General features: G+C 37.5%; 2 protein-coding genes across 2 annotated transcripts; both read left to right on the top strand.

Moving 5' to 3' along the window:
• The first annotated feature begins 4,249 nt into the window (after positions 1-4,249).
• LOC110972501 (low affinity immunoglobulin gamma Fc region receptor II-b-like) lies at positions 4,250-9,642 on the top strand. The gene is made up of 11 exons (XM_051943929.1): positions 4,250-4,391; positions 4,466-4,522; positions 4,679-4,939; positions 5,346-5,591; positions 6,568-6,717; positions 6,921-6,974; positions 7,527-7,604; positions 7,752-7,820; positions 7,898-7,957; positions 8,523-8,623; positions 9,181-9,642. The coding sequence occupies exons 1-11, from the start codon at positions 4,361-4,363 to the stop codon at positions 9,202-9,204; spliced, it is 1,131 nt and encodes a 376-aa protein (XP_051799889.1). The 5' UTR covers positions 4,250-4,360; the 3' UTR covers positions 9,205-9,642.
• A 580-nt stretch (positions 9,643-10,222) lies between these two features.
• On the top strand, positions 10,223-13,883 carry LOC127532332 (low affinity immunoglobulin gamma Fc region receptor II-b-like). The gene is made up of 6 exons (XM_051943937.1): positions 10,223-11,512; positions 11,597-11,653; positions 11,812-12,072; positions 12,479-12,724; positions 13,213-13,356; positions 13,547-13,883. Exons 1-6 carry the CDS (start codon positions 11,287-11,289, stop codon positions 13,600-13,602), a joined length of 990 nt encoding a protein of 329 aa, XP_051799897.1. The 5' UTR covers positions 10,223-11,286; the 3' UTR covers positions 13,603-13,883.

Genomic DNA, 13,883 nt, shown 5'->3' with positions numbered 1-13,883 from the left:
CTCAACTGCTCATTCAGAGACACACTTTCTTATCCACAAAAGAAGAATAAATTAGGGGAAGGGTTATTTCTTATATTTTTTTTCACCCTGACCCACACAGATAGTTCGTAAATGTATCCAAAAATGATATAAACTTAATTTTGTAGAATGAGGACCTTTAAGTTGGTCTCCCTGCTTCCATGTTTAGACTGTATTCATTTAAACATTCTGAATCTCAGTCTGAACTCTCTGTTGTGCTTCCTCGGATTGTTCCAGAGCATCACTCAGAGTCACCGGCAAACACAAATGTATGTCATTCTGAAACAACTTGGTCAGTATATTTTTATTTTTACTTTTTTTAATGAGTTTGAAAGAAAACAAGAGGGCTCCGGTGATGCAGCAGCCTGTTACAGCAGCTCTTTAGTCTTGTGTTTTTCAGTTTTGTGTATTTTTTTTCAAGCAAAATATTTTGGCAATTGTTGGCAATTTAAGTGTACTGGTACAAAGTAAAGGCACTGCAAAAAGAACTTAGGACGGTTCAGGAGGGGAAAGAAGCCTACAGGGTGAAACTGGAACATCAGCTGAGGCCAGATGGTGTGAAACAGGCTTGGTCTGCTATGAGGAAGATCACTGGCTTTGAGTGAAAGGGTGGCCTGCTACCGGATGGAGACCAGAACCTGGTTGATTGCATGAATGCCCTCTTCAGAAGATTTGACACCACTGCCCTATCTTCTCAGGTTCCCGTAGTGCTCACACCCTCATCCTCCAGTTCAACTATCTCCTCCCACCCTCCTCCGCCAAGCCCAAACTTCAACAATCCAGCCATTTCAGGTGAAAAGGGAATGGGACAGGCTGAAACAGGGCAAAGCAGCTGGTCCTGATGGTATTAGCCTCAGATTCAGAAGAACTGCTCCACTAATTTTGTGACATTGTCATGTACCTTTTCACCACCCACATTTGGGCCAGTCAGACCACCTCTCCATTTTCCTCTGCCCAACATACAGACCCTTCATCAGAAAAACTGCACCAAGAGTGAGGAACATTAAAACTTGGCCTGAGGATGCTTCCTTTCAACTCCAGGGTTTTTTGATTACACACAGTGGGATCCTTTTGCACATGAGGATGTAACTGATTACACATCAACTGTTCTGTTTTACATTCAGAACCTTATTGATAACGTCACTGTCGACCAACAGGTCAGGTGTTATCAGAACAACAAACCTTGGATGAACAAGGATGTTAAGCTGCTACTGAGAGACCGGAACACAGCTTTCAGATCTGGCAACCAGGATCTCTGCAACGCTGCCAGATCCAACCTCAAGAAAGGCATTAAAACAGCTAAAGCATCCTACAGGAAGAAGATCGAGGGGCACTTTGATGAGAGATCTCCCACCGCATCTGGCAAGGCATCCAACATCTGGCCAACTACAAGGGCAGGGGGGATCCCTTTCCCAGCATCAGCAGCACCTCACAGACTGAGGAACTCAACCTCTTCTTCGCCCGCTTTGAGAGCACTGAGGCAGAGGCCGGGCCAAGACCCCCACTACCATCTGCTGATGACCAACCGCTCACTGTGAGCATGAAGGACGTCGGGAGAGTGTCCTGACACTCAGCACTGGAGCCCCACAGGGATATGTGCTGAGCCCTCTACTCTTTACTGTGTACACTCAAGACTGCACAGCATACCACTCATCGAACACCTTTATCAAGTTCGCGGACGACACAACTGTAGTAGGGCTGATCCAGAACAACGAAGTTCAAAGACTGAATGTATGATGTTCTGTCAACAACCTGGCATTGAACTCCACCAAAACGGAAGAATTGATTGTGGACTTCAGGAGGAAGAGAGTGGAGCCTGCTCCTCTCTACATCAATGGAAACATGGTGGAAAGAGTGTGCAGCTTCAAATTCCTGGGCACACACATCTCACAGGACCTCACATGGACAGTGAATACCACCTCTCTCATGAAAAGGCGCAGCATCGGCTGTATTTTGTAAGAACACTGAAGAGGGCAAATGTGTCCCAACAGCTGCTGCTGACCTTCTACAGGTGCTCCGTGGAGAGCATACTCTGTCATGACATACTGGTGTGGTTCACAGGCTGCACTCAGGCGGAAAAGAAATCTACAAAGTCATCAAAACAGCACAGAAACTCATCAATACACAGTTTCCATCTCTCAATGACATACCCAATGCCCGCTGCCTATGTAGGGCCACAAACATAACCTGAGACTATTCCCACCCAGGCAATCACTTGTTTACTCTGCTGCCCTCAGGAAGGTGCTTCAGGTCCATCAAGACCCCTACCTCAAGACTATTACACAGTTTTGGAAGGGTTTGTGCAATATTTTATTTATTTTTATGTTATTTTATCTAATTTATATATATATATATATATATATATATATATATATATATATATATATATATATTATCTTACCAGTTGTTATCGTTTTGTCCCACGAAGGAGAAGCATTCAAAATTCCGTTGGACACATTTCCAATGATAATAAAGGCATTTGACTTGATCTTATTTGAACCTCAGCCTGAATCTGCAGAAGATCCCCACATTGTAGAAAACATCCTGTATAGTCCATGTCCCTAAGAGGAGACATCCTACTGACTAATGTGACTACAGACCTGTAGTCCTCACTTCTCATATCATGAAGACACTTGAGAGACTGGTCCTTACCCATCTAAGATATAGAGTGAGGGCGTACACAGACCCCCTGCAGTTAGCATATCAGTCCAACATGGTGTGGATGATGCCCTCATCTAAGCTACAGAGGATCTATGGACATCTGGACACTGTAGATGAAACCATGAGAATCAAATTTTTTGATTTTTCAAGTGACATCAATATTATCAAGCACTGCTTGGTGAGAAATGAGGATGATGCAGGTGGACTCAGCACTGGTCTTTTGGACCATGGACTATCTTATCTGCAGAACATAGTATGTTTTACTGAAAATCTGTATATCCAACAGATCATCTGCAGCACAGGAACCCCACAATGAACTGTCCTCTCCCCTTCCCTCTTCACATTTTATACATCAGACTCCAGTATAACTCAGACAACTGCTTTCTTCAGAAATTTTCTGATGACTCCGTAGTTGTCGGCTGTATCAGAGGAAGACATGAGGAGGAATACAGGGACTTTACTGACTGGTGTGACCTCAACCACTTTCTACTGAACACCTCTAAAACCAAGGAAATGGTGATTGATTTCAGGAGGAAGAACTCCACACTGAAACTGGTCAACAGTTTTGGTACAGAGGTGGAGGTTGTCTCCAGATATAAGTCACATGAAGTGCAGCTGAATGACAAGTTGGACTGGTCCAGACACATGGAGGTAGTGTACAAGAAGGGGCAAAGCAGACTTTACTTCCTGTGAGGGTTCAGGTCTTTCAACATCAGCAGACCTCTTCTATGTACATTTGACCAGACTGTGGCAGCCAGTGCAATATTCTTTGGGTTTGTGTGTTGGGGGAGGAGGGCTCGCTCCAGGGACAGAAACCAGCTGAATAAGCTGATCAAGAAGGCGAACTTCACAGCAAGTGTTGAGCTGGAATCGGTCAGCTCTGCAGTCATCAAATGAGACACTGAATGAATTTTTAGGACTTTAGTGTACTTACAGTGTGAATTATCAAGGGAAATGGTATAGGATTGAGATTCAGTACTGGAAAATACTAAATAGTCAATGACTCAGATTGGAATGGGTTCAAGAAACCAAATCAGGGGATCTGTAATTACAGTATTATCTCCGTTTTTTTCTGTCAGGAGAATTCTCCTTAAAGACATACAGAGTCAATGAAGTCAAGGAGACAAGCCTCACACAGAGGTACAAGGTTATTTGAATATTAGATTCTGAAGTACACATTTTTAGAGAAGTAATATGACAGTTGGAAACTTTGTCATGAATACTTTTGATTTCTGCTCAGTCCAGCTCAGAGCATGATCACCCCATGCTCGATGTGAGGCAGTCTGACTCAGCAGTTTTTGAACAGTTTCAGCTTCTTATCAGTAAAACAAACTACTTTAAAAAAAAAACAAAAAACAATTTAACAGCCGCACATCATTTGATCCGATTTATAAACTGAGTTCTTAAAATTGTGATTTGAAATTGTTTGCATTCAATGTCTATATGGTTACGTCAGTGTCTTTTTTTAGACCAATAGGCAAATATTGTGAATGTCCATTTTTGCCTAACTTTAGAGACTTTGCTTGACCCTTCTTATAACTCAACGCAGTCAGACTGCTGTCTGTTGAAACTTCTGCATCAACATGAGACCAAACAGGAAGAACAAACCCACCTCCCTCCCCCAGCGTCATACTTGAGCTCTATTTCAGTGTCACCCTCCTGCAGTCAGCAGCAAGTCAGTATGGAGGCTACAACTCTCTGCTTCAGGCTGTGTGAGTTCAGCTTTTATTTAAAATTTTACTCTCCTACATCATAAAATTTATGGATAATTCTTTTGTTTTACTAGTGATGCTTGAATTCCTGCTGGAGATTCACATTCAGTCCACTTATACTCTCAAAAGTGGTGAGTAACAAAGAAAAGATGCTGTTTTAGCACTATTTCCTCAAAGTAAATGTTGCTTAGTTGATAAGATTTGCAAATAAAAACCAGACTTTTCCTGTTTGAACTACCTTCTATCACAGGTACATTTTTCAGAAACATCCTTTTGAACTTTTTCAGGTGCAGTTTTGCTTCGAGTCGATCCAAACAGACTTCAACACTTTGATTACGACTCTTTGTCTTTTCACTGTGAGGGAAGCAAAGGTTCCATTAAACTGAGAGGATCCAGGAACTCTGAGGAGATTCGTCCAGTATGTAACATCATAAAGACTTCTTCATCCTCTTGTACAATTTCTAGAATTTATGCAAGAGACAGCGGAGCATTCTGGTGTGAATCTGGAGCTGGAGAGAGAAGCAACAGAGTCAGCATCACCATCACTGGTATGTTTTTGTTTTTAGTTTTAAATAATAACTGAAGCTTCTTGTCCAGTCTGACACTGAAATGGAATATTTTGCGTTTTTGTCCATATTTTGCTGAATATAATCAACAAAACTAGCAATGATTTAGTTGAAAACAAATGAACATTTTACTAATATTTGTTTAATCAAATCAGTATATGAGCAAAAGATCCACCAATTAACTATGTTTTAGTCAATACATTAATGGAAGATTTATCTCTGTTATAAGAACCTTTTTTTTCTCAATTTGTGGATATTAACACCAATGTCTGTGTTTTTATTTCTGTATTTTTACATTATGGTCTCTTTTTCCTCACGTCTCTACATTATCTTCAGTTTTCTATTGTGTTTAACACCATTAACACTTTATTTTCTCCATATTGTTCAGCTGGTTCTGTCATCCTGGACAGTCCTGCATTTCCTGTCTTTGAGGGAGACAATGTGACTCTTCGCTGTCAAAGTAGAAAGATTTTTATGAAGCAAACAGCAGATTTCTACAAAGACGACGTCCTCATTGAAGGGAGTCCTTCAGAGCAGATGACGATTCACAACGTCTCCAAGTCTGATGAAGGATTTTACAAATGCAGCATCAACGGCATTGGAGAGTCACCAGAAAGCTTCCTGGCTGTTGGAGGTGAGACAGGAAAAGATATTTTGTTCATTTAGAACAACACTTAGAACCAGGAGAGCCTCAAGGAGCTCAGATATTCAAGGAACCCTGCTAGGGTTTAATAGACACCCACATTTACACTTTATTTTATTAGTTTTATTGTTAAAACCTTATATTATGATATCTAAACATGTTTGGTTTATTTTATGATGAGGCAGAAATTATTCTAATGCGTTATTGTAGTATAAATATATTTTAAAGTCTTAATATTTCAATAATATGTAGAATTTTCTACTAAATCTGATGAATTTTCACAGAATTATTATTTTAGGAAGTAAATAATGCAGCTCTTTGGATTTCTAATAATAATAATAATTATATCTATGAACATATATATATATATATATATATATATATACATACATGCAGAGAGAGAGAGAGAGAGAGAGAGAGAGAGAGACAATAAGACAATAAAGTCTTTTAGAGACAGATTTGTGGTATTTTAACTTATACCAAGGTCTTATTGCTTAAATATATATAATAAAAATGAAAAAAGTCTTCATTTGATTGAGGAACATTGGCAGTCTTTTATATTTTTCATTGATTTGAGTCATAGAAAGCTAAACTATAATAATGACAGTAAGTAGAAGAAGTTTACAAAGAAGCTCCAAACCCCACAAAACAAAACATTTCTTTTAGAAACCTCTCCTCAAGGAACCATTTTGAACTTAACAATGGAAATAATGGTAAAGAACCTCAAAACGTTCCTTGAGACTCCTCTACTTCTCAGAGTGTAAATGTTATACATGGTGATATGAAGCTAAATGTAAAAAGTGCAGTTAGTTTGGAAGTTAAACAGATTTTCTGACTTCACATGGTATAAAATAAAAGTCTGTATTTTATTGCTTCAGTTTCATAGTTGTAGCTGTTTAGTTGTTTTTTGATCACAAAATGTGGTTCAAAGAGAGAAAAAGCTCCATGTTTGGTGTCATTTGTAAAGTTGCAGCAAATACTGTTTCTATCATCTCTTCAACACCTCATGAAGAGACGCCGTCTGATGAACCTGGATCTCCTGTTGGCCTCGTCCTGATGTTGGTTCCTCTGATGGTTCTGCTGCCGGTCGCATTTATTTACTGCATGAAACACAGAGGTACCAAAAATGGATTTTTTTCTCTAAATATACAGTTTCAGTTGCATAAATACAAAGAACATCTGTCCAAAGTGCATAAAGCAGCACAGAGGTTCCTTTGAACAATATTTACATTTGAAAGCTGTTGACGTTTTTATTTATTTGTTGTTTTTTTTGGTGTCTGCTCACTTTTATGATCTTTTTTTTGTTTTTCTCTCCACCAGCTTCCTCAGAGGCGCCAACAGCAGCATCAAACTCAGATGAAGCAGCTTCAGGAGGTGAGAAAACACAGATTTCACTGTAAAACTAAGTGTAGATTTCCAGAAGGACATTTTTAAATATTAATTTTAACGCTGAAGGCTTCAAACTGTTTAGTTTTGAACATAATTTTAATGCACCACATTCATTTATGCTGTATAATGAAGGTGTTTAAATGAAAGAAAACAGGTCAAAACTGTTTGTAAAGAAGCACAAACAAGCAAAAAAAAGTTTATTATTTTACAGTGTTTGGCTCAAAAAAGACACTACATTCTACTGTTTGTAAGTCAGCCAAAATATAATTATTTTATAGATATTCGCCAATATTTGAAAAAATCTACTTAAAGAGATAAATATGCAAAGAACTATCAGCTGAAATCAAACTATGATTTAGATTTTTTAACAGAATATGTTTAGTTGTACTGATGTTTGCTAACACACCAAAAATAATAATTAATGTAGTGGATTCATTGGTTTATAAATGTATGTATGTGACAATATTTTGTTTGTTTTTCATTAGCTTTAATGCAGATATTCACTCGTGTTCACCAACATTTTCTGTTTTGTTTCAGTCTCTGGAGGTGAAGCTGGAGATGATGTGGACGGTTTGACCTACGCAGTCGTCTTCACAAAGAAGAGACGAGACAAAGGTTGATTTTTAATTTTATTATTTTAACATCATGTGAAAAACAACAGAGCCTGATTCTCAGAACAGCTGAATAAAAGCAGCTCAAAGTGTCAGTTGAGGCGTCGTTACCACAGAAAGCTGAGGCCTCCTGGATTTATTCTGGTTTCAGACGCTGCTGATGCAGGAGATAATTTGAGTCGCGAGTCAAACCACAGCAGAAAACCAGCGACAGAAGAAGGTATGAGGGTAAAAAAACCCTTTTCAGTGTGTCTGCATCAGTGTTTATATTTAACTCTGATGGTTTCTCATCTCCAGATGCAGACCAGTCCTCACTTCAACCCGTTTACTCCACTTTGAAAGAGACACGACGGCCTGGTTGGTATCTGATCAGCTAAATGTGTTTGGATCATTTTATACTTTCATATGTTTCCTAAAACAATGCAGAACCATGAAGGGACACTGAAAGAACCTTTATGAAGATGTTCAGCTGTGAAACCTTCCCATTTATGTCACAAACAAGGTTCAAATGCAGACTTTAGCTGTCAGTTACTGTTAATGATAGTCAATCATTAACCCTTACCAGGCCATGTTTCTGGAGAAGTACATATACTAAAACATATAAAACCACGTAATCCATAAAAATATCGATCAAGTCTTGCGAGGTCGCATTGTTGTAGACGTTCGCCATTGTGAATTTCGGCCGTGTTATGACGGTACGCGGCCCCGATAAAAGCTTCGTGATTGCGGCTTTGTTATAACGGCTCATACGGCTTTATCGTTTGAAATAAGCAAATTTAGGGCCAATGTTTATATCCTACCATTCAGTGGCTGTGTGAAGTTGCTGGATTTTGTTAAGTGTAATTTTACTAATATCTTTCTTTTAGGTTGTTTTATTTCTTGTATCCTTGAGTAAAACTCAATTTCTGTTTGTTTTCTGAAGCAGAATCAGGATTATCAGGCTCCACGTCGGCCTTAAATCCCACAGCAGCTGAAGAGTCACGTTTACAAGAGCAGGAAATCGTCTATTCTGCCGTCCAGAAGGTGAGATCGATGCTGATTCTGGCACAAACTTCTTCATTATTGAAATATTTTCTGTATCATCTGAGCTAAATGATGAACGTCCTCATCTGTCTAAAGTCAACCTTATTTATAATGAAAGATTCAACATGAACACTTTGATGTTTTTATAGAGACGTGCTCTGATTCAGTGAAGCAGGTTCATTATTATTACTATTAGTGTCACGTTTTACTGATGTTTTCAATCATATTCAATGATCTTCTCTGACTCATGAATTTAATTCTGTACGTGTTGTTTTATTTAGGTTACATTCAGTGAAAAAAACATTGAATTATGGTCAGTTTAATTTGGCTTTTTTGACAAACATTTTACCAAAAAAAAAAAGACAATTTAATGTCAAACTGAAGCCAGATTTCTTCATAAAAATGTCATTTAATTAATAATTTAAACTTAAATAAATGATAGCATGTAGTGGATTTGTCTTTAATAGATGCTGAGTTCACAGAAGAAACCTGAATAAGAGGATGTATCTGTCTTTAATAATTATGGATGTTTTTTAGTTTGATTTTCTGTCTTCCAGACAACAAAGAGCAGAGACACCTGACTGAGAAAAGGAGGACAGACTCTGATTAAAGCTGAGCTGAATGTCGATCTGTGTTGAAATATTGTTGATTTTTGACATTTTTTTTTAACCTTCTTCCTCCTGACATATTTAAGACACAGGAACTAATGAATAACCTGCTGTAAGAAACAACTATGAGTGTCAGCTCGTTACTTTTCAAATTAAAACACCAAAATGACAGCATTTATCAGAGCCAGAAACTGTCAAAATGTTGTATTTGATGGATAGTTTTTGTCTTTTTTCTCTTGTATTGTTTCTTTCTAAAAAAAACAAACAAACAAATAAAAACATAACATACATATAAAATAAATGCACCAGTATGTCCTCAACATTAAAATGGCTCTGAATAGTAGGTAGTGAGGAAATTGATGTTTGAAAATGTCTTATTGCCATATTTTTTTTAAAATGACATAATTCATAAATAGGTAAAGTTTCAAACTCAATTCAGAAAAACAAAAAGAGACAATTTTGTGTATTTTATTGGTAATAAAGTTAATAAAGGTAATAAAACTTTTCAGTTTTTTATTTGTTAAAAAAGTATAAAATATCCAATAAATTTCATTCCACTTCACGATTGTGTCCCAATTGTTGTTGATTCTTGACAAAAAATTAAAATTTTATATCTTTATGTTTGAAGCCTGAAATGTGGCGAAAGGTTGAAAAGTTCAAGGGGGCCGAATACTTTCACAAGGCACTGTATGTGGCGGCAGCTGTACCCTTCCTGGCAGAGAATCTGTATCTTCAGTTGTGTTTCCTGTGTTAGGTTCCTTGTTTTAGCCATTTTTGTCTCTGAATAACTTTCAGATGTGCTGGCTTTATGTAGACACGAAGCACGGCAACAAAAACTACAATAAAAGTTAATGGATCACTGGTACCAAAATGAGCCAATAATCAAATGTTCTTATGTATTTTTATGAAACAACCAATTTAAGTTTTTTTTGTTTGTTTGTTTTGTTTTTTTAGCATTTATTTAGTATTATGGCTGTGACTATAATAAAAGAAATTACACTTGAAGACCTCAGAGTGATTCTTAATGCATTTTTTCACAAATTCATGGGGTGTCCAAAAACAATTTTCAACCACTGTATATATGTCGGCCATTCTTACAATCTTAGATTGATCACATAGTACAGTCATATATGTAAGATCTGGGCATTGGCTGAAGGGAGGGCTGGGTGTGATGGGACAGCCCGATCTCACGAGGATTCGTGAAACTGTCACGTAAGTTTTAGTTTCGGTTTCGTGTGCACCAACACGATTTCGTCATGTTTTTCGTGCCGCTCACCACGAAATGCGCACCAATGTATTTTAAACGGCGGACTTTTCGTGCCACTCAGAACGTATTTCAAAAGAATGTGTATATTATATTTTTAATGTAAAACCGTGGCGAATCCAACGCTATATTTTGCATGACATCGTTCCTAAACATAACCCTAACCATAACCTAACCATAACCTAACCATAAGCCGGTGGTACACTTACCAATTTGCATAGGAATTTAAAGAATGACCGGCGGCCGGCGGCCGCAAACGCGATCACACAAGCAGTATACGCCGATGGACAGCTTAGATCGTCATGAATCCGCCGGTATAAACCACTTTCAGATGTGATTACCACAGCGAAAAACATTTCGTGGTGAGCGGCACGAAAAACATGACGAAATCGTGTTGGTGCGCACGAAACCGAAACTAAAACTTACGTGACAGTTTCACGAATCCCCGTGAGACCGGGTTGGATGGGATGGAGTGGACAGGTCATGGGAGGGGAATGGCAACACTGAATATTCTAAACAAAATACTACAGCAGCCGTTCCACATTTTAGTATTTTCTATCTGCAACGTGTCCTGCAAACAAAAGTCTTATAGTGAAGTTAATGGAAAACTCAATAAAAACTGTTGAAATACAAAATAAAAAAAATAGATTGAATTAGGTTCAAGACACCTGCTGTGGGCATTTGTAATTACAGTATTATCTCCATTATTACTGAGTCACACATCATTTGATCATATTTACAAATTGCATTGTTCACATTGTGGTTTGAAATCAATTGCATCAAATATTAACATGAAAATCTGTTTTAACCTAATTTTAGGGGCTCTGATTGACCCCTGTTATAACCCAACGCAGTCAGACTGCTGTCTGTTGAAACTTCTGCATCAACATGAGACCAAACAGGAAGGGCAAACCCACCTCCCTCCCCCAGCGTCATACTTGAGCTCTATTTCAGTGTCACCCTCCTGCAGTCAGCAGCAAGTCAGTATGGAGGCTACAACTCTCTGCTTCAGGCTGTGTGAGTTCAGCTTTCTTACTTTCATTCAAACTTTGACACTCTCCCACATCATAAAATTTATGGATAATTCTTTTGTTTTACTAGTGATGCTTGAATTCCTGCTGGAGATTCACATTCAGTCCACTTATACTCTCAAAAGTGGTGAGTAACAAAGAAAAGATGCTGTTTTAGCACTATTTCCTCAAAGTAAATGTTGTTTAGTTGATAAGATTTTGCAAATAAAAACCAGACTTTTCCTGTTTCAGCTGTCTTCTCTCACTGGCACATTTTTTCAGAAACGTCCTTTTGAACTTTTTCAGGTGCAGTTTTGCTTCGAGTCGATCCAAACAGACTTCAACACTTTGACTACGACTCTTTGTCTTTTCACTGTGAGGGAAGCGAAGGTTCCATTAAACTGAGAGGATCCAGAAACTCTGAGGAGTTTCATCCAGTTTGTGAAATCATGAAGACTTCTTTATCCTCCTGCACGATTTTTGAAACTTATCAAACAGACAGTGGAGAATTCTGGTGTGAATCTGGAGCTGGAGAGAGAAGCAACAGAGTCAGCATCACCATCACTGGTATGTTTTTGTTTTTAGTTTTAAATAATAACTGAAGCTTCTTGTCCAGTCTGACTCTGAAATGGAATATTTTGCATTTTTGTCCATATTTTGCTGAATATAATCAACAAAACTAGCAATGATTTAGTTGAAAACAAATGAACATTTTACTAATATTTGTTTAATCAAATCAGTATATGAGCAAAAGATCCACCAATTAACTATGTTTTAGTCAATACATTACTGAAAGATTTATCTCTGTTATAAGAACCTTTTTTTTCTCAATTTGTGGATATTAACACCAATGTCTGTGTTTTTATTTCTGTATTTTTACATTATGGTCTCTTTCTCCTCCCGTCTCTACATTATCTTCAGTTTTCTATTGTGATTAACACCATTAACACTTTATTTTCTCCATATTGTTCAGCTGGTTCTGTCATCCTGGACAGTCCTGCATTTCCTGTCTTTGAGGGAGACAATGTGACTCTTCACTGTCAAAGTAGAAAGATTTTTATGAAGCAAACAGCAGATTTCTACAAAGACGGCGTCCTCATTGAAGGGAGTCCTTCAGAGCAGATGACGATTCACAACGTCTCCAAGTCTGATGAAGGATTTTACAAATGCAGCATCGACGGCGTTGGAGAGTCACCAGAAAGCTTCCTGGCTGTTGGAGGTGAGACAGGAAAAGATATTTTGTTCATTTAGAACAACACTTAGAACCAGGAGAGCCTCAAGGAGCTCAGATATTCAAGGAACCCTGCTAGGGTTTAATAGACACCCACATTTACACTTTATTTTATTAGTTTTATTGTTAAATACTAACATTCTGATATCTAAACATGTTTGGTTTATTTTATGATGAGGCAGAAATTATTCTAATGCGTTATTGTAGTATAAATATATTTTAAAGTCTTAATATTTCAATAATATGTAGAATTTTCTACTAAACGTGATGAATTTTCAAGGAATTATTGTGTTAGGCAGTAAATAAAGCAGTTCTTTGGATTTTGTAATAATAGTTATATTGATAATAATGTGACTTTAGAGGCAGATTTGTGGTATTTTAACTGATACAAAGGTCTCATTGCTTAAATATATATAATAAAATGAAAAAAAAATAGAGAAAAAGCTCCACGTTTCATGTCATTTGTAAATTTGCAGCAAATACTGTTTCTATCATCCCTCCAACACCTCATGAAGAGACGCCGTCTGATGAACCTGAATTTCCTCTTTGCCTCGTCCTGAAGTTGGTTCATCTGATGGTTTTTCTGCTGGTCACATTTATTTACTGCAGGAAACACAGAGGTACCGAAAATGGCTTTTTTTCTCTCTAAATATACAGTTTTAAAGTGTTGCAGAAGTACAAAGAATATCTGTCCAAAGTGCATCAAACACTAGAGAGGTTCCTTTGAACAATATTTGCATTTAAAACCGGTTTATTTATGGTGTCTCTGCTCACTTTCATGATCTTTTTTTTGTTTGTTTTTCTCTCCAGCAGCTTCCTCAGAGACGCCAACAGCAGCATCAAACTCAGATGAAGCAGCTTCATGAGATGAGAAATCACAGATTTGATGGAAAACTGCAGATTTTGCCACAATTGTTATCTTGGTGGAGATTCTTTCCAACCAGATAGTCAAATGGACATTTTTAAATATTCATCTTTACTTTGAAGGCTTCACACAGTTTAGTTTTGATCAGAATTTTAATGTGCTGTGTTCATTTATGCTGTAAAAAATGAAGGTTTGTAACAGGTTTTTATGTAAATTTACTGTCATTTTACAGATTGTTCTTGTTTTCTTGCTTTACAGATAATAATTAATGAAATAAGAGGA

The sequence above is a fragment of the Acanthochromis polyacanthus genome, chromosome 23 (genome assembly GCF_021347895.1).
Source record: "Acanthochromis polyacanthus isolate Apoly-LR-REF ecotype Palm Island chromosome 23, KAUST_Apoly_ChrSc, whole genome shotgun sequence".
NCBI classification, from domain to species: Eukaryota; Metazoa; Chordata; class Actinopteri; family Pomacentridae; genus Acanthochromis; species Acanthochromis polyacanthus.
Note: the sequence above shows the minus strand (reverse complement) of the source record. Positions and strands in the feature narration are given on the sequence as shown.